Source organism: the organism of the source record quoted next, unplaced genomic scaffold (genome assembly GCF_019419815.1).
Source record: "Pyrus x bretschneideri cultivar Hongxiangsu unplaced genomic scaffold, Pyrus_bretschneideri_v1 Contig40, whole genome shotgun sequence".
NCBI lineage: Eukaryota > Viridiplantae > Streptophyta > Magnoliopsida > Rosales > Rosaceae > Pyrus > Pyrus x bretschneideri.
In genome coordinates this window covers 1881932-1902933 of record NW_025999724.1, presented here as the reverse complement: position 1 = coordinate 1902933, position 21002 = coordinate 1881932, and the positions used below count along the sequence as shown (strand labels likewise).

The 21002-nt window shown below is 37.1% G+C and overlaps 2 protein-coding genes and 1 long non-coding RNA gene across 3 annotated transcripts; all 3 read right to left on the bottom strand.

Moving 5' to 3' along the window:
* Positions 1-5201: 5201 nt before the first annotated feature.
* LOC125469183 lies at positions 5202-6774 on the bottom strand. The gene is made up of 3 exons (XR_007251533.1): positions 6440-6774; positions 5864-5939; positions 5202-5401 (listed from the first exon to the last, which is right to left on the bottom strand). It is a non-coding gene; the product is annotated as an uncharacterized LOC125469183 (long non-coding RNA).
* A 1946-nt stretch (positions 6775-8720) lies between these two features.
* Positions 8721-12302, bottom strand: LOC103929343 (rhodanese-like domain-containing protein 4, chloroplastic). The gene is made up of 8 exons (XM_009338533.3): positions 11519-12302; positions 10802-10904; positions 10625-10711; positions 10137-10211; positions 9959-10033; positions 9580-9660; positions 9252-9485; positions 8721-9118 (listed from the first exon to the last, which is right to left on the bottom strand). Exons 1-8 carry the CDS (start codon positions 12139-12141, stop codon positions 9071-9073), a joined length of 1326 nt encoding a protein of 441 aa, XP_009336808.2. The 5' UTR covers positions 12142-12302; the 3' UTR covers positions 8721-9070.
* Positions 12303-13386: 1084 nt separating this feature from the next.
* LOC103929342 (chitinase domain-containing protein 1) lies at positions 13387-17298 on the bottom strand. The gene is made up of 8 exons (XM_009338532.3): positions 16989-17298; positions 16712-16785; positions 16189-16269; positions 15689-15773; positions 15318-15415; positions 15028-15115; positions 14177-14525; positions 13387-13819 (listed from the first exon to the last, which is right to left on the bottom strand). The coding sequence occupies exons 1-8, from the start codon at positions 17241-17243 to the stop codon at positions 13566-13568; spliced, it is 1284 nt and encodes a 427-aa protein (XP_009336807.1). The 5' UTR covers positions 17244-17298; the 3' UTR covers positions 13387-13565.
* Positions 17299-21002: the final 3704 nt, after the last annotated feature.

The following is a 21002-nucleotide window of genomic DNA, read 5'->3' as shown; positions in this document are numbered from 1 at the left end:
GTTATGTGGTGTGTATGTCGCTACTATATATCACCGTGACACATGTTTCATTTCCAAGTCTTGGGAAGCTTTCTTGAGTGTCGTATGTATAAAGCTTTGTCACGTATCGCATTTCACCCTCAGGCTAATGGTTAGTCTGAATGAACTATCCGGACATTGGAGGACATGTTGCTTTTGAATATTTTATAGTTTTAGCCAGTCATGGCAAGCACTTACCTTGGTTAGAGTTATGTGTAGCTATGGTTACATTTCTGGTTTGGCTATGGTATTGTCTGAGCCTTAGTAAAGAGATTTTACGCACTGAACATGTTTGAAAAATGAGTATTGTGAACAGGTATTTGGATAATCGAGATTTTGGTATAGAAAAATTATGATTATTGTTAATGTTACCCGTGAGGGTAATGCGTGAGCACGATTGAGACTTGGATCAATGATGTATGTATATTTCAAAATAAGGGGTAAGATGGTAATATTGCACCCTTGGGAATTTGTTACTTGCTTATTGAGACAACAGTAAGTTGTTGGTATTGCGGGCTGCAGACCGTAATATCAATGACTTATTCGTTGGGTTCGTTAAGCAAATAGACAAGTAAGTCATCCTATGTTAGCATTTGTATTTACTTATTTAGTTAGTTATTTATTTTCTGGGCTCGACCCAAAGATACTACATGTTCATTTTCGGGGTATGTAACACAATGAGCGCGTAGGTGAAAAATAGTCTATGTTTAGCTTCAATTTTAGTACAATAACTTTATGTTATTATATACGTATATAGACATTTTCCTATCTTCTGGAGTACATTATGTTTAGCAAATGATTTCAAAATTTCAGGGACGCAGTTTTTTTAAGGTGGGTAAATTGTGACAACCCGTCCTTAAAATTCGTTTTTATTTATTTTAATTGATGGAATTGATGAAAATGTCCTAGAGGCAAGGATTTTGACTTCTGTTGACCATCATCTAGAAGAACGTATGATTTATTCTTTTGGCGTATTTGTGTAATACTTGTTCGTACGAACGCATAGGCGAAAGCCGTTTACGAGTCTGGATTCTAACGGTATAGTTACAGACATTTGAAGTTGTTTCACTAAATTATAGATTTAAAGGAAAATAAACTCCCACTTGTGGGAAAGAGGCCCAATTAGATTTAAAAAGGTTTAAGGGGACCAATCAGATTAAAGGAACAAAGGACCAATCATAATTTGAGAAAAAAGGGCTGCAGCCAATCAAAAAGGGAAAGCTCAGCCTTCCGGTTGCATGTGCACTAGTGCACCAACCCGACTCTATTCCGGCAATTTAGGCCATTCTTCCCGTCAAACCACCATCATCCACCACCTGTAACCTCTTCCACAACCACTCCTCTACCATTTCCACCCAAGATTGAAGGGTTTTAGGTCCCATTTGGTGTAGGACTCCGCCGGAGCACTAGAGGTGCTCAACAGCAATTCCTCCATTACGGCGAGTTCCACCACCTAAAACTACCCTTAATCTTCCCTTGGACCCAGGAACAAGACCCAACCAATGGTAGAGACGTTGGAACACCGAGGAAAGATAATCGAAGTTCACCCATTTTAGGGTTCCGGTGAGTTTGAGAGAAATTGGAGTCTTTCCCGACCAAATTGGACTTGGTCACAAGTATAAAATTTGCTCTACTCCTTGAGATCTTCATTTTTGTAAAATTTGAGAATTTTTGGAGATAATTGAATTTTTTGGCGAATCAGGGCGGCCGACCGCCGTGTGCGGCAAGGCGTGAAGGCGACGCATGAGCCGAGTCACCTCCTGACCTTTCTAAGCTAAGTTTGACATCCCAATTCCATAGGTGAAGTCCGATTGATGAAATCTCATCGTTCGAGCATAGTTTTGATAAAGACCGCTACATGAACATTATATGAACTGACGATTCGACCGTTGAATCGTCACCAAACTTTAATACGTTATAGTATGTAATATTTGAGAATATTAGAAATTTACAGATTGGGAATCTAATGTATGAATCTTCCCGAATTGGATTTGTAAGTGTGTAAAATAAAACGTTGACCGCCACTTGAATTGGCATTGAGCGGAGATCCAACCGTTGGATCGTATTGAAACTTTAGTATGAGGTTTTAGAAGCAAAATGTGGATCTTTAGAAATTACGGATCGGAAATCTGAGATGCGGATCTTTCGGATTGAGTTACGTAGGGTTGTAGACCCTACCGTTGATCTTTGATCAACGGTTGACTTTTGGTCAATGAGTCTCAAATCATTCTAAAACGTCATTGGGATGTGTTTTATGTAAGTTATGTGTTCTACTAATAAGAGTTCTGAGACATGACTGAATAATTATTCTAGGTGAGGATCGTTCGTGATGCCTCGATATTCGTGCTATGGAGTCGTAGCGCGTACCTCAGGTGAATGGGTCTTTTCCTTTTATCGTATGTATATCATTGATAGTTCCACAAAACGCTTTTTAATTGATTTATGCTTTTTATGCCATGTCATATATATATTTGTATATTCTAAAATACTATGATATGATTGAGTTTTAGATTGCATTATGGCATAACCATATGCATATTACCTACATATAATTGTTGTGAATGCCTTGAAGTGCTAAGGTGAACGCGGGACGTACAAGTTCATGTGAATTTATAATATTATTTGAAATGATTAAGTTAGGGTTTGACTATATTAATGTTTTGGGCAACTCCGACATTGTCGTACAAGTTGCAATAATAGGCAACTCCGACATTGTCGTACAGGTTGCCTATGGGTCGTATAGGTTGCCTTAGGCAACTCCGACTCAGGTGTTATCTTGGATTAATTTATGAGTCGTACAAGTTGCTTTAGGCAACTCTGACTCTGGTGTTATCATAGATTGATTTATGAGTCGTACAGGTTGCGTTAGGCAACTCCTACTCGTGGGTTACCATAGATTGATGAGTACTTGATTTATATTGTAGTTGCTGATATGTAGTGATTTGGAATATTCTTGTATTTACTATTGATTTATATTTGATTTCATACTTATATGTAGTATGATTTCTTGGAACCTATACAGGTATTACAGCGAATGATTATATCATTTAAAAGGTCTTTATTAAAGCTTTATATTCAGGCCCACTCACTATTGTTTTTATCCCTCCAGGTTCTAGTAGCAGAGTTTTCGTATCGATGAGGATTCGTGGCAAGTCTTGGTATTGAAGATTACCTTCAACGGTATGATTTTCAATCCACTCTACTGTACTTTACTTATGATCTGACGTCACGTGTGAAATGAGGTCATTCCCGCTCGCAGCGCACTCTCGTGTTAGGTTTAAATTTATTCACATATTCCACATCACCACACTTTATGGCTTCATCACCTTACAGGTGTCGGCCAACACATCTTAATTCGGAGTCCTAGTGGACAATCCGGATCGGGATGTGTCACATAATTTATCTACTTGTAAGCCTAAAGTTTTTTGGTTTCCTTCTCTCGATACAAAATAAATTAGTTTTTCCATGTTTCTAAATTATTGAGTTTGAAGTGCTTTTCTAAATATAATTTTATCGATGTCTTACGTGTAAAAATAAATATTTTTATATATATAAAGTGAGCACACATTTTTTGACGTCGTCCCGAGCCTCAAAAATCTCTGGACCAACGCTGCCTTTCATTGTCCAGCACCAAAAACCCTTCTTTTATTTTTTGGGCTTACCAATGTCTAATAAACTTGATTCTTGGACGTACAGAAAGAACAAAGAATCGTCCAAAAAAGAGAAAATAAATAAATAAGATGACATTGTCTAATAAGCTTTTATATTTCGGAATTTTTTTATTATTAGGGCAAACATATAATGATCCAAATTTAACGACTAAAAATCTCATAATATAAAGTACCGTGAAGTATAATAGAATTTTTTAGATAAGATGTTGAATAACACAAGCTATCCTCTTTGCCCAAAAATCTACCCGCCAAAAGCCCCGGAGTATAAGATACGTGTGGCATAATAGAATTTTCGAATAAGATGTTCAACCATACACAAGCTACCCAGAGTTGTCGAATGTCGATTCCAACCTTCCCATTTCAAAGTTATTTACCAAATGAATTCAAATTGTATAGCTCTAAGAACATGAAACAGGATTTCCGGTCTGCAGTACCAAAACATGCAAGCTCACTGCCAAACTAGGCTATAAAAACAGGCAGAATAATGTGGCGTAGAAAGAAATAAACCAGGGACAAATTCTGGAAAATGATTTTCTTTTGAGCCAGTCCATGAATCCAGCTGATTACTTACAGAGCAAGCAACAAATATGTGTATGTAATTGACAGAAAATTAACAAGATCGGGATTGATCGATTGACAGATAAGTAACTAGAAGGTTATGAATTCACCCCTTCCTAAATATTCACATTTCAAGATCCGCAACCGGGATGGAAATCACCGAAAGAAAAAGAAGAGAGGAAGACTCATAAAAATCATATGGCCAAAGATGTCATAGCACTTACAAATCCAAGTGCAAGAATGTGACGATTAGCAACACGGGATAAGAACGCGGCTGCGTGAACACTAACCTGGCACAGGAACTGCCCCTCCGGAACTTAAACAGATGACATTGTGAACTCACTGCCACAATGGGATAGAGGGATATAAGGCAGGCAAGTTGAGTACACACTAAAACAGCATCAACCCTGTCATCAACTCTAATCATCAACGTTCAATCGAAACTCTACCTTATCCCGCTAAGCCACACTGAACGCTGCAGACTTTGCAGATGCAGAACCGATCTCGCACATTATTAAAGTTTTCAGCCCGACTTAATAACTTCAAACTAACTTAAGCACCCCTCAAACCGCTCAAGGTAGAGAAAACAAACAAATGATTATCCAACAATCTCATACCTATATATGATCAATCGATTTGACGACAAAAAATAATGCAGGATTAATCAAAAAAAAACTTAAAAACAATGAGCTATGACATACCAAATCAAATCATAACAAGTTAGGAGAAAAAAAAAAAAAACTTTGATGATGGTGCAGACGTGTGTCAGTTAAGTAATGTGCTTGCATCTTTGCACCCAAGTTCGACTCTCCCTCCGCGTAATAATAGTTTAGAATATTGATTTATAAGAAAATAAATGGAGGATGTCTTCTCTTTCTAGACTTTGGATCGTCTTTATAGGTTAACTTAAATCACACTCAGAATCCCAAAACGATGAATGATCGAACCCGACAATTGCAATAATACGTCTATCATTGAAATCTGACGTGGGAATCCAGAATCACAGGCAGTTGGTATACAGGTGATTACAGAAAATGCTGACTGTTTTTAAAATTGTTACTATGAGTGAGTATGGAGTCGGTTACTGTTGTCACGCTCTCACCAGATCCTCCCCTTCCCTCCAATCCGACGAGCCAATTCAAAATCCTTCTTCACTGAGGATACAAAAATAAATGAAACAGGTTTGTTAACAATTATATTGTACAATAATGGCACAAACTATCAAAGACTAACTGACACTTGAAGTCAGTATAAGATGAAACAGTTAGCTGAAACGCAGAAAGAGTTTGACATGTTTTAGGACAATCATAATGTCTTAACAGACGGTTAATCCAAGGACACCGAAAATGTAGTAATGCATCTAAGGACAACCCTTTTGAGTTCGTCGAAGTCCACTACCCACAATTTAAGTTCCTCTAGTACCAAATATTTATTGGATTGGATATAATCTATATTTTTGAAAAGCAAACAGAATAATCTAAAAGATGCAATTTTTTTCATGGTTTAGGTGTTATCTTATCTCACTACAAGCATCTCAGTCACAGCTTGTAAATTTACATAGCATTAGGGAGAAATAACAATTAATTAAGCAGATATTGGATCTCAAGTTTACTTACTAAGAGTGACTCGCTTTGCATGAATTGCACGGAGGTTGGAATCTTCAAACAACTGAATTACATACTCCTCTGCTGCCTGCAAAAGAACAAACTACCAATTTGTCTCAAATAATTCATAGTACCTACTTCAATTTACTGAAATTTAGAGGATTTCTATATTATGGTTAGATGGTGTGTGTGGTTTGGGATAATGAGACAAAGTTCCTACATCCAAATCCAACCAGTTTGTTCAATAGGCTTTATTTGTTGAGTTGATTGGGTAATGAGGTAGAAGTTAGAACAGTAGTGGTGGTAACGGGAAAATCATCATGGATCTTGGGTTGGCACAGCAGTGCCATTGTTTAATCAAAGCATACAAGAAGCATCCAATGCACTTCCACAGATGATGATGAGGATACCTATGGCATTGGCATCACTCATCCAAGTTTCCAACCGACATATTTGAACAGATGGATAAGCAAAGATTACACTCCAACTCTCTGAAATTGGAATGCACAAATTCACTAGTTTATCAAACAGATTGAAAATGACGTAGAGGAAGAAAAGTAGCATTTGCATGGTTAATCTGTTACATACCACTAAATTCACTTGCCATAGTTATCCACCTCTTGACTTGCTAGTAAAGCATCAGGCGTCCAACGCTTAGGCTCTCTAGACACAGAGTTGGTGATCTCTCTTACCTACAAGGAACGAAAAGATTGTCAACATTGTGTGATCAAACCTCACTAGCACAACTAGTGCAAAAATCCAAATAAATATTATCACCGTGCGCAAATCAAGCAAAAACAAAGCATATTCTTTTTCAAAATTCAATGCTAGTCTAACTAACAAAAGCTTACTTAACCCTGAGATTGCAAAGATGTAAAGGTCAACTTGTTTATACAATACGAAATGAGTAAATCAACTCGACATCAATACACATACATCCATTTTTAGAGAGAGAGAGATACCAGCTTGCGCGGGAGTAGATTTCTTCACTTTTCTTCCGGCGGTGTGTTTGATTCTCGCCATTGAAGTTCGAGAGAGAAGGAGGTTCGAGAGAGAAGGAGGAGGAGGGAGCTTCTTCGCTGCTGTGGGAAGCGACGTCGTTTGGTTTTGCTGGTTGTTTCAAACTGTTACAGATTCGGTGAGCCGTCGTGGGTCTCCGACCACTAATTTCAGTTACTTAAATTTAAAGTGAAAAACTCCCGCTCAAAACTCTGTCGTTTCGTATCCGGTGAGAAATAAAGCGGCGCCGGACAAACTATTTGTGGAGCACTAATTTAAGAGGAAAAATATATTTTGCCAACTCGGCAAAATCGTCTCCAACGGGTAACATTTATGGCGCATTTATGTAACGGTAATAAAAATAGAAGAAATTGAATTGAGAAGGAGTTAGAATGAGGAGAAATCAGAATCCGATTGTTGTTGAAGCTATTTACTTAAATGTTCTAGAATCGAAATAGAATTCCATAAAACTGTTTACTAATTTAGCAGAATTGGAATATAAGCCGATTATTAAAATGTCTTTGTCCCAAATCAAATATTTTATATACTTTGATGGGTTTATAAAGAATAGTCTTGGAAATAAAAAAAGTAAGTGAGGGCATAAAGGGAACAAAAGTGTCATTCCGATTGCCCAAACAAGCAGGAATTGGATTACCACCTATATCTAAGGAATCCAATTCCATCAATACAAGGAATTGAATTCCAAAATTTGTGTGGGCCCCTGCTTTTTTGATTTCTTTGTATTTAGTAAACATTGGAGTACTCCGTAATTGGAATTCAATTCCACATTTTCATTTCGATTACGGATACGTAAACACGTCCTTAGAGGTTGTAAGAAACGACATGAAATGAAATAAGTACGTTAATCAATACTTAAATAATAATTCAAGCATCAACATCCACATCATTTGGTTTAAAAATTTGGTCTTCCTCTTCACCCAAAAAAAAAATATATATATATATATATATATATTCGTCTCCCTAGCATTACTGTTTTTCGAATGCGACAACGGCAAGTTTTTTTAAGGTTGACATAGAACGGATCGACTTTTATGGTTTGTTTACGTAACCATAATTAAAAGAGGAGTGGTAAGCTTATATCGGTATAAATTTTTGAGTCACGGGGTTATTAATTTATTAATGTTGTAACACGTACATTTATTAATTAAATATTATATTAGAAGTCTAATGAGTGTGTAGTTTATCCATCCATATTAGAACATGTGAATTAGTAAAATTATGCTAACGGTTGTTCAAAATCTTTTAGTCTCACGCGAGACTTATTCGAATTTACAGTCTGAATTGCTAACATTTGATTAACATTAACTGATTTCTTTTTGCAAAGTACCAAGGCCTTGTTTGGTGACAATTATTTAATTGAAATGGACAATTCACTAGATTCATTTTGTATTGATTGAAGTGGCGGATCCAGAAAATAATATTATGGGGGTTAATAAAAATAGCGCGCGCAGGGCGCAAATATTTTTTTTACCAGAAATAGTATGCATATCGCCATTTCATCTAGTTTTGCTAGCCCTAAAGTCATTTGAAAAGGCATATTGCACACCTATTAATGTATGCAAGGGGCAGCACTCAAGGTATCCATAGACATTCACCGAGTCTTGGTAGGCCTGAAGTTAGTTGGAGGGCATGTATGAAATCAACTCTAATCTTGAAAAGAGCAGCACCGAAGGTATCCATGAATATTTACCGAAGTTCGGAAGATCAGCACCTAAGGTATTAATAGACGTTCATCGAAGTTCGAGAGGTCAGCTAACCCCCCCTTGCCCCTCAATGCAACCGCCACTAATTGACTGAAGGAATAACTTCGAAATATTGTATTAATTGAAGGTAAAAGTAAATTAGCCAGTAAGTAAACGCATCCCTTCCAATAAAGATTGAAAATAATAAGCTTAGTTCATGACTATTCCATCTTCTAATTCAACATACATATACACTCCAAAAGCCCTAGAGAGAGAATTTATATAGTAAGTCCAAAGAAAACTAATTTTAGGATTTGAATTTAAGCAGTAAAAAGTAAAAAACAAGAGGGCTACTTATGGAAAACTATTTTATCCAACTCATGACACTGAATCATCTTCATATAAAATGTAGCCTCCAAAACTTCTTGTATCACACTAACAGGAGCATAGCTAAGAGTATGGCTCTGAAGAATCCTTGACTGCTTGCTGTCGAAGGAATGAGCTTTAAGATACGTCTCTAGGGCTGCGATGGTCTGGGGGATGCCGGAGGCTTGAAATCCGGATACTGCAACCATTAAAAAACATGAAAGAAAGCAAGATTTGGTAAGTTCTTGCACAAACTAATTAATCGTGAGGGTGATGATATATATACATTGTACACACACAAAATTCGAGCAGAAAGTAAAGTGAGGATTTACATAAGGGAATGGGGAAAGTGGTTTCGAAATCCCCGGAAGTGATTCTGCTTTAACTTCTGGTTTTGGTACTGAATTTGGTTCCTGTGTCGCTTCTGCAGCTGCTTCAACTTTTGGTTCGACCACAGCTTCTGCTTTCTGTACGGTATCACTAGCAGCAGTAGGCTCTGGAGTTGGTTCTGCAGGTGCAGGAAGAACCTTGCTAACAGTTACTGGCAGAAAAGCTATCCCGATTTGCTGAAATTCAAGACGGTCGAGGTTAAAATAACTAGTATGATGTAGCGATGTGGGAATCCGTTCAAAATGCTTTAACACATTTGTAGTCTTATACCTTTATGTCATCGACGAGGTCCTTTGGGGCAACCTTCGTGGTCAAGAACTTATCAACTTGTTGTAGAGTTTCTTTTCGATCCTGTCATAAAAAGTTACTTAGGTTACGTGAATGAAGTTAAATGCTAATCCACGGGTTGAGAATGGAGCAAGTTTTCAAGGCCGCGAAGATTAAGAATGTTTATGATGAGTAGACCTCCATATTCATGACGAGTTAGACATGTTTCACAGGAATAACGAAGAGGGAAAATGCCATAATATAACCGTATGCTATTAACTTTTGGCCACTGCGCATTATTTAAGAGACGAACGATATTAACCCTGATAAACATTCCATCAAAATAACTACTTTGAAGTATAAAAAAGAATGTGAGACACACCTCGGCAAAAAGGAATTTCGTGCTCACAAACTGAACTAGTGCAACCGAGCCTAAAAGCTGGAGGATTGTTTCTACCTGAAAATATAGAGTGCAACAGTCAGTTCGAAAGATCTTCAAGAAGGATACATGTTACACCAAAAGGAAAACAAAAGATAGATCACAATGCAACGGACTTTACCTCAGTATAAGCCAAGAAACCCAATCCGGTTGCTGCAGCAACCCCAAGGGAAAGAGACAAGGCACCCGATCCCTCCTGTATATAAATACCACATAGCTCTTTAAGAACCGTCCTAAAATCAAAAATCTTCGAAGAGAATCATAAACGAGAAAATCAATCACCGAAAACTGATAATTAACAGATTTCCACCATAGTACACACCAACAGCTTTCTTATCCCATCTTGAAGAATTATGAATTATGGTAGCGAGATGTACTAAACTTTTGGTCTATGACTTCCACCCATGTTCACTAACCTTGCCATTCATCCATCTAACATTTCTACTAAACTTTGTAGACTATCCAACGTCTTATATTTGTGTTCAATACATAAACAGCAATATAACATCCCTCTTGAAATGTACGAACCAAATAGCACTCTATCATTCAACAAGAAAATAGTTTTTCACACGTGAATAATAATCAACAAATGAAAGTGAAGAAAATTACTCCAACTGCACCACTAAGAGCATCTGCTAAATTTCCAAAATCAAGACTCAGTCCTTTCGGTGGTGGTGTCCAAGGAAGACCGCTGTTCTGCAAAATGATAATCCACGTCAAGTATTAAAGCTCGGCAAGACTTTTATGGAAACAAAGACTAGCCGTGGAAGGAGAAATGGGACTAACCACCCATCCTCGTGGTCCTTCCGCACCATCTTTAATAGCATAAGCAGCTTTGAACCCATTTACAGCGACTAATTCTGCAACCAGCTCAGAGTTCCCATCAAATCTGGCTTCCATCAGAAAGTTTGCAGGATTAGCTTCACATGTTGGCTTTTGGAATAACACAAATCCAGTCCCATATTACCAGGTTTGTCACAAAATCACAAGCATTGTGAAAAATGAATGTCAAGGAAAGGACATTAAATCGGAATCCACTTTACGGTAAACTATAAATGGAAATGGCAACAAGCTTATTTTCCTGTCTCATTTATCTTCTATATGAAGGTACTCAATTAAGCTTGCTTCCGCCCCTTTCACAGCACCGATTACAAGCATTGTCTTCTATATTTTTGAACTAACATATCACAATTTGTATGAAATTATATGAAAACCAACGTCTTTTAAGTATTAACTGAGTTCTATCGTGTGGATTATCTACTCCATTGTTTCTTCTCCAAACTAAATGGTAATGTGAATTGAAATTTTCTTTCGCCGTGGAAATAGTGATCCCTACATAAGCCAATTGCACAATGTGCACACTCTAAGGTGATCTCAATTCTACGCACCTGATAGCAGCTCGTGATTATCAACAACTGCTTCGAAATAAGCTCAGAAATTGACGACTCATTATTCATAAAACAATGAGGAAATGAAAACTAAAGAATTGGGTTAACAATTTACTTATCTAGGATGAACAATGTGGTATTTTCTGGCTCCTTGAACTTCAAAGAAAGCTTCTTCAAGAACCCCGGCTTATCTTCACGTTTGTAAACAATGGACACCGCCTTCTTCCCCAAACCCTTGACATCCGGAGTACCAACCTGCCTAAACTCCGCGGGAGGTCTTATATCAAGCAACTGAGCATTGGCATCCTCACCCAATTTTGCATAAGCACTTCTTGCAGAGTCAACACCAAACGGCTTAGGAGGCTTCAGAACCTGAGACAGAACCAATGGAACCGCCAAAACCGCAAAACCACCAGCTATAACTGCAGGATTATCGGTCACAAAACTTATAACATTGTCAAGAACCCCACCACCTACTTCCAAGTCTCCACCTCCACCACTCACAAACTGCCCCAATGCTTCCTCATATGTCAAAGCCTTGGCAAACCCGGCATTGAAAACCGAAGATAAGAGCAGCAAACCGCCATGGAAACTCCGAGATGAAGACTCTTGTGAAGCTCTCAAACTTGTGGGATTTGAGAATTTGGGAACGGAAATGGAGGGCAGTGATGGGATTTTTTTTCTGTCACCAAGAAGTGATCTTATGGGGGTCAAGCTTGCTGCATGGAGGGCCTCCATGGCATAATTCTAGAGGGGGATTCTAGTGAGAGAAACAGAGAAAAAGACTCTTTTGGGGCTCTCAGAATATTGATGGAAAATCGTGAGCCACAATGAGAGGATTGAAGTTTTTTGTGCAGGATTTTTTTGTTTCTTCTAAGGATGATGCAGGGCTTTACAAGCCTTAGCTTCAGTGGGTGCAATTTGGCCGGTGCCTTTTCCGTGCAGGGTGGCGCCGACGTGTCATGCAGGATGAGAGGTTGCCCATTGAGGGATTGACACGTGGCAAGTATGGATTGCGAGGTTGTTGATCTCTTTATGTTGTTTGATTGCTGGGATGATGACTTGGGGTTGCAATTAATGTGTGGCTGAGAAAAGAGTCGGTGGAAGTGCTGAGAAACTTTGCGGGTGCAGTACAGACTACAGTACTTGGTGGCCGTTGGAGGATTTCCGAACAACTTTCATACAACTTAGACGGAACTGTAGTGGCATTGAAAAAATTGAAGTATTTATTGATTTGCCCTCCGAATTTGTATACAGCTGCCAATTTTTCTCTTGAACTGTGATTTTAACCGATTACCCGTAACCTTTTATAATTGACTAATTTCTCCCATTGAACTTTATCTTTAACCGACTATCCCGTAAATTTTTATAAATAGCTAATTTCTCCCACAACGTTAAATTTTAAAAAATTTCATCTAATTTTCATTCATTCAATCCATCTAATTTTCCATTCTTTTTGCCACATACACTTGTTATGTGTTGCTTGTTCGACCAAAATGGATGGAAAATTAGATGAAATTTTTTAAAATCTAGCATTAGGAGGAGAATTGCATATTTATAAAAGTTTAGAGAGATAATCGACTAAAATTAAAGTTCAAGAGAAAAATCCGCTAATTATAAAAGTTTAGGAAGATGGTTAAAATTAAAGTTCACATCTATACAAGTTTGGAGATCAAATCGACAAATAAACCAAAATTAAAACACATGACAAGTTTGGCAATCAGTTTTAACTTCCGACACTTTAAATTAAAAATGAAAATCACTATCCTTTTGATCTATAAACTTAAATCATCCAACCAACCAATGGCGCCAAAAAAGAAAGGAAAAAACCAAGCTCGATCTATTAGATGTAGCTTCTAAAATATTCGGGCAGTTCGGTTTGGTTCATGGAATGAACATTTTTTCTTTTTCTTTCAAATAACGCCACCGCGTTTCCTCCCCCTCCCGGCATATATATCAAAAACAAGTTCCCATGACCTTCGAAGAACGAAACATAAATGATAGATCGAATTCTTGAAATGTGTTATATTTCTTGAGATGTAGGACCCGTTATAGACGAATTCTTCAAATTATTGTCACCCCTAACAAAAATTTTTAGATTGAGCACATGCTCAAAATTAAAAAAAAATTGGTTGCAGGTAGAAGATCAAATGAGGACTGGTTTACAGAAGATCGAAAAAGAAATCCAGACCTTGCCCAATTTCCCATATCGAGATGCCGCATCCCCAGTAGCGACCTACCTCTAGCCGCACGGAAATTGACATCGGCGACGGATAGAACACGGCGTGGTAGTTATTTTCATCGTCGGAGTAATAGAACAAATGTTCTGCACTGTTCTTTTCCCATTGCAACTGGGGCTTGTGCTTCTCCAACAAGGACAGGTAATCCCTTCCAGTGATAGCACCACCACCCGGACCTGCATTTTCGACGACATTAAAGCACTCTCCCTAAGTTGAGGAACTGCTAGAGAATTCATTCACGTTCAAGATATAAAAAAAAAAACTCCAAGAGATGTCCTCGTAAATGAATTAACAAGGATTTGGAAAGTCGGAGACAATAACAGACAGATACTTGATAAACTACTCAAATGTACAATGTTAAGCTGATCGATCCAGACCGCGTAAAGTTGTCATACAAGAATTGGTAAGTTTATTTATTCACCTAAGTTCACTCCCCATGGGTTATAACGAACGAGAAATCATAAATCAGATAGAGATTTTCCAATGGCAATCAACAGCAAAAATTGTACAAATAGGAAGAACCAGGAAAATACCTCCTTTGAGGAGGAAATCATTGCCGTAGAAATTGATGCCAAGAAATATTCTGCGAGCTCGAGCACAATCTTCATCGGTACCAAGGAGCAGCCACAGGGTGGAATGAATCCACTTCAAAGGTGCATTGGGACCTGGATTATGGGGCCCAGAGAAATCATACGTCATAAGTGAGAACCCATCCACAGCATCATCCAAGCTTCGAAGATCTTTTGGTCCAAAATCATGCGGTTGGAGCTTCTCTGATTGTGGTGGACCTATAACATAGACTAATTGCAACCGTTGCTTATCATTCTTCTCTAAGCTCACACCATGTAGTGCATCTCCAAGCTCTTGAATAAACTGCAATGCCTGCACGGGCAGAACAACAAAGATCCACAGATGTTATATAATTTGAGGAGAAGTATGGTATCACTTTCTAGAAAACAGCACCATTGAATGGCCACAAACTAAGTTCAATAGGAAACATCTACACCTCCGAACAATAATGACTTTCAGCAAACTTGGATTTAGGTATGAAGAAGGCAAGTGCTTGCTGTATTTGGTAACAAAGTCCGATTCAAAGATTTCATAAGCAAGCTAATACAATTTTGTATATCCTTCTTCTTTGTATTGAGGCAAATATAATAAACAGTTGCTTCTCAAAATAGCAAATGACGTTCGAATTTGGAATATTGCAGTTACAGTTGTTCGAAGTCCTGACACTTCAAAATAGGTGAAAATTATTTACTTAACTTGTGAAAGGTAGAAAAGTATTTTGAACAGACAACAAACAGAAGTTTTCCCAAATTCCGCATGAAAGTTAGTATTGTCATCATTTGCCTAGTTGGATCATGCAAAATTAGTACATTACCATATTCCGCATGCTTGGATCATGCAAAATTCTGAACGCTGCCCACCTTGACCAAGATTCCAGCACAATACCATCATATCCCATCTCCCTGATCAAAGAAAAAGCACCCCCCACAAAATTAGTACTTTATCTGCATTAGATTTATAATGACCAAAGTTTTGGTACAGACTGCATAAATCATTAAATAATAAACAAGTCCAACAAGATCAGAAGCCAAATGGGTAGATACATAATATCTTATTAAAACAAACAGACAAACAAACAAAAAGTAGTCAAGATCGGAGGCCTACTTGCACTCGTTCACTATAAGATTAATAGCTTTACTCCTCTGCTTCTTCTTTGTAAGCAGCTCTGCTGGAAATGCTTCCAGAACGACTCTAGGCAATACCTACATTATAGAGGTGTGCTACAGGTGAGACTACTATCAATCCAGATCAAATCAAAAGCGTGCCTCAACTGCATATAAAAGCACAGGAAATTTATCTACAACTTATCAAAAAGAATTTAAATTGTTTCTAAGTTGACAAAGTGTTGAAGAGACCTCTCATATTTTATTCCATGACTTCCCAGATTCGATTGTGAACATTTGATGTCACAGCTGTTCAATATTAATCAAATGCGAAAAGTAGTGAGAAGGGGATTAAAGAGTTCTTCTTCATACCCTAGCATCGCCTGCCATCCTAATGTCTGAGATCCATCCCGTATCAGCATTATGCCTACCTTCCAGAATTAAGCTATTGCCCTGGCTGTTGACAAAATGAGTGAAATAGTGAAAACTTATCCACAAATAAAATAGCAGCATAATTCTTAATTATAGCTTAATTTTCATAAATCTACATCTATCTTAATCTTAATAGATATTCCTACTACTTCTTGAGGTTGAAGGTCATAAATGGGAGCATCAATTACCATCCCCCCACAACAAAAAAGTAATCATAATGGTAAGTTTGATTCGACTCCAAATTTATTTAGCAGACAGTTCTAATCTGGAGTTTTGAAAAAAGACACCTCAATGGTCACGTCTATAAGCAAATAACTAAGCAGAGTTTTGACAGTTACCATCTGCTTATTTGGGCAGTCATAACTCTTTAAAAACATGGTGCAAAACAGAACCCCAACTACTCATATCACTTTGTCCAACAACGAAAACAGGGAGCATACCTCTTTAAGTCATACCAAATTGGAGATAAATGAGTAAACTTGGAGTTGAACCTTTTTGCCATATCATAGCCCTTGGAATTCCTGTATAATTTGAAATATGAGGAGTTCGCAAAAATTTCAAGCTAAGTAATGCAAATACGTCTAAATACGATTATATGAGCAACCAAGCTAAAGAAATTACTAACCAAATACTTGGTTATTATACAACACCAAACTTTAAAACGAAAAACATTACATAATCATATTAGATCCACCAAGCTATGTTAAACCAAAAGACCAGCACTTTGTACCGAAGACTGACTAATGGACCGGTTCAGACTCCACTACATTCTTTACTATAATTCCGTTGCCAAATGAATCCCCCAAATTTTACATGTACTTCGATGCCAAGTCCTTTTTTTCTCATATTCGAAACATTAACTATAATTCTCGTTGTATTTCGTTCAAATCCAGACAGTGTATTAGAAACTAATACAATCCCATAGTTTATTTATATCCAAACAGATCGTAAGATATGACATACCATGGAGTAATGTAGGCCAATACAGGATATTCAAAGTGCCTCCTACTCGTATTTTCGGAAACCTTTCCATTTTCCTGAATTTTTTCAAAACACATCATCAATAAAAACACAGTAAGATCATAAAATTGGTATAAACACTAAAGTTTCTTATCATTTCGTGCATTTCGCTACAACTTCAATTTGTCTTAATTTCCCCGCATTTTCCCGGCAACCAAACAGGCCAAATGCAGAACACAATAAATAATCTGGTTAAAGAATCAGTATGGAGGGTACTTGCAGTGAGGATCTCTTGGTAATTCACATCACGCTTCACGATTCCTCGCTCGTGGACGGGGTAGGAATCCGCCAGGTTTGCCGTCGGAGCATATTTGATGCGGTACGCGAGCACGCCGGTCGCTACAGCGACGCAGAAGAATAGAAATGCAGTGATTGTGTGCTTCCGGATTGCGCTGCAGAACTGGTCCGGCGGTTCGACTCGATCGTAGCCGCGTTTCGCACTCGGGGCGACTCGGCGCTCTCTTTTCTTGGCCATTTTTATGTCGAAAGGCGGGGAATGTTTAACGGACTTTTACAGACACACGAGAAAGATTGACGTTAAATGACATGTCGTTGTTCACGCGGTCGTGTAGGTTCAAGAAAACGTCATGTCGTTGGAGTTTAATTCCTCCCCGTTAGTGACTTGTATTTCAAGTTTGAGTTAATTGAAAATTTGATCCCTTCAATGGATTAGTCATTCAGTACTACGGTTTGGTGCTATTTTTCTTCACTTAAAAGTGAGTGATCTTAGGTTCGAATCTCATAAATAGTGAATTCAATACCAAATTAAGTTGTATATTGTGTGGTTTAATCGAACTCTTCCCCTTAATGTAAAAAAAAAAAAAAAAAAGTTGGATTCAGTTTGGTACTCAACTTCTTTTCATCCCAAGTTGATATTTGATCTTGTAAAATGTGTGAGGATGATAGTTATGTAAGTTATTAAATTAGGCGATATTAGTGGTACGAAAATTAATTTCAGGCATTAAATTTAAGGAAAATTAATGAAAATAGCTTGAAAACTTTGAGTTTTAACGAAAACAACAAAATAAAATGTAAAGTGAATAGTACTATGATTGACTTTTTAGTGTAAAAATGTGGTTTTTCATTAAATTGAATATTACCGGGTACTTTTCGTTAAAGTTCCCATAAATTTAAGAAAATGTTTTCCGCACCCTTATCCATGTTAAAACATTCGAGAACCTTCTCTAATCTCTATTACCCTCTTTGTGACAAACCTAACAATCCTCTATCTTTGTCACAACTGATCGTAATACCAAGCACACACTTAGCTTCTGTCATGTCAGACATTATGACATATCCCAATCTCGATATCCTCCAAAGATCAAAATGGACACGTGCTGGCCAACATCCAAAAATGATGAAGCTATTTTAACATGCGTGCAAGTTATGAAGAAAGAACTAACGTAAATAAAATAAGTGAATTTAAATATAAGGAAAATGTGCAGATGCATGAACATGTTTAGAGTATACAACTAATCAAGAAAAGTGTGAAAGGAATATTACGAAATAAATGAGATTACAAAGAAAATAGAAAATGGGTCCTACACCGAGAGGGCTGGAAGATACCGATGCTGAAATGCCCTGATATCGGGATTTTACGCCTCGATTCTAAATCCTAAAGGGGATGCAAAACAAAAAGATGAGTGGACCAAAGTTTATAATAATAATATATAATAAAACATAATTATTTAAAATAATAAGATAATATTACAATATCTAAAATAGTAATTTTCAAATGTATCTTTTGGATTCGTAGTTCCATAAAGTGTCCGTCATAGTTTCGAAATTGATTCCACTTGCACTTAGGCGTTTGTATTCGAGCACTATAAGGATATACTAACAGAATGAGTCATAGCCGCACGATAAGATGGTCAACGAAAATCAACATCCTCGCCTCTAAGGGCATTTTCGTAAATTCAAACTTTTAAAATTAAGGACGGGTTATTACACATTACAAAATATTTTGACAAAAACAAGTTGTTCTCACATATCATTGCTAAATTACTCTCAGCCAGAAGTATGTCATCTACATAAAGCATGAGGATAACAAAGTTTCTTCCTTTGAATTTAAGATATATACACTCATCTAGCAGATTTTTTGTAAAACCATAAGACTGTATCACTTGATCGACTTCAATGCCATTGCCTTGAAGCTTGTTTCAAACTATAAATTGATTTTTTTCAATTTATAGACCAACTTTCCTATCCTTCTTGCACAAAACACTCAAGTTGATTCATGTAAATTCTCCAACCAAATCACCATTAAAAACGCAACATTCACATCCATTTGATGTAAAAGCAAATTAAAGTGAGCAACAAGTGCCATAATGACTCTAAAAGAATCACTTGTTGAGACAAGTGAGAATGTCTCGTTGTAGTCTTTTCCTTCCTTTTGAGTGAAGCCATTTGCAACTAAACGAGCTTTATATCTCTCTATCTCACGATCTGCCTTTCTTTTAGTTTCACAAACCCCCTAACAACCAATTGGTTTACATCTTGCATGGAATTCAACTAGCTCCCACACTCCATTATCACTTATAGATTGCAATTCAGACTTCATTGTCTTCAACCAATCTTCATTATTTGAGTCCATTTGATCATGCGTTTGAGTCTATTCCTCATCAAGGTTCTAAAAGGTGCCAGGCTCTAGTTAGGCGGCGGGTAAGGACCTAGCGCCTAGGCATATAGGCAGAGGCCTAGGTGTTTTTATAGTTTTAATTAAATTTATTTGTATAACATATAAATATCTACTTATATTTAAAGTAATACATAATTGTATTGGTATACATCAATTCCAAAATATAGTGACATATATGTTATAAAATAATAGAACATATTGAAAACATAGGAGCAAGCATATAATGAATGTTCATCCAAGTATTCAACAAATCTCTTACAATTTCTAGAAAAAATAAAATGCAAAATGAAAGTTATTTATTGTTTGTCTAAATGAGAGTCGCGACCTAGACAGGTAGGTAAGTCTAGGGGTGCCTAGGCAAGTCTATGCACTCATTCTTAATTTTCAAACGCCTAGGGTGAGGTGGCTAGGCTGGCCTAACACCTAGGCGACTTTAGACGGAGATTTTTAGAATAACGTTCTTCCTTGTTCCATGCAGTGCAAGTAACAATTTTTATGGTGAGGTTCTTGTTGACAATGACACGATTGTTGTTTTCTTCTGTTGATTCAAAATCATCTTCTAAGAACCTTGGGTTTCCAATCTCAATGAATCCAGTAGTGTGATTTGGGCAGTAAAACTTGAAACCATTGGTTCTCTCATGTATTCATCATATTTCATGCCATTTCAATTAAAATTCGACTTCTTCTCTTTGAAACATCATTTTGTTGTGGTGTATCAAGATTGATGTATTGGGCAACGATACCTTCTTGTCTAGAAAACAATGCAAAATGGTCCTAAATTCCTACCACTTTCAGTGTATCTGCCACAGTATTCTCCCCTTATCAGACATCACCACTTTAATTTTCAAATCCAATTTCTTTTCAACTTTAGCTTTGTAAATCTTGAATGCATAATCATATTAGATCGACCAAGCTATGTTGGACCAAAAGACCAGCACTTTCTACCAAGAAACACCAATGACCTTGTTCAAACTCTACTGCATTCTTTTCTGTGATTCCGAGTGCGTCCGATTACCAAATAAATCCTCAAATCTTACATATTTCATTCCAAGTTCTTTGCTCTCATATTTGAAATGTTAACTGACATTCTCATGTATAGTGGTACCTATCTAAACAGTGAGTTAGATAATGGAATTTGAACGCCTAACTTTTAATTTTTAAGAGAAAATTACACATATCATGGAGGAAAGGCCAATACAGGATATGCAAAGTGCCTGCCACTTGAATTTTCTGAAACCCTAGCATTGTCGTGAATTTATCAAAACACATTATCAATAAAAACACAACAAGATCATAAACTTTTCTGTTTGGCAAATGAGAAAATTGTAAAATACACAATAAAAATTTATCATCTGTGCATTCCCAACTAATAAAAGCTACTGAATATAAGTCGAATACCAAAAGTAGGATCGGTTGAGAAAATTGTTCTTCATATCAAGCATCTCTTGCCATTTTAACCTTTGAGATCCGCCACTTAGTATTACAGTCTAGTAGTATTCTTCTTCACATATAAATGAGAGGTTTTAAGTTCTGTTGATGCACAAAATCGATGAGACTTTGGAACAAATGTAAAGTGTTGAGTCTGTGACATTCGCA

Excerpts from the sequence above, each read along its gene's own strand:
- LOC103929342 (XM_009338532.3), bottom strand. The coding sequence starts at position 17,243 with ATGGCCAAGAAAAGAGAGCGCCGAGTCGCCCCGAGTGCGAAACGCGGC. Across the intron at positions 15,416-15,688 it reads GGATGGCAGGCGATGCTAGG|GTATTGCCTAGAGTCGTTCT; the intron begins GTATGAAGAAGA and ends TCTATAATGTAG. Across the intron at positions 13,820-14,176 it reads TGATTTCCTCCTCAAAGGAG|GTCCGGGTGGTGGTGCTATC; the intron begins GTATTTTCCTGG and ends TCGAAAATGCAG.
- LOC103929343 (XM_009338533.3), bottom strand. The coding sequence starts at position 12,141 with ATGGAGGCCCTCCATGCAGCAAGCTTGACCCCCATAAGATCACTTCTT. Across the intron at positions 10,905-11,518 it reads ACATTGTTCATCCTAGATAA|ATTTGATGGGAACTCTGAGC; the intron begins GTAAATTGTTAA and ends GATGGAAGCCAG. Across the intron at positions 10,212-10,624 it reads CTCTTAGTGGTGCAGTTGGA|GAGGGATCGGGTGCCTTGTC; the intron begins GTAATTTTCTTC and ends ATTTATATACAG.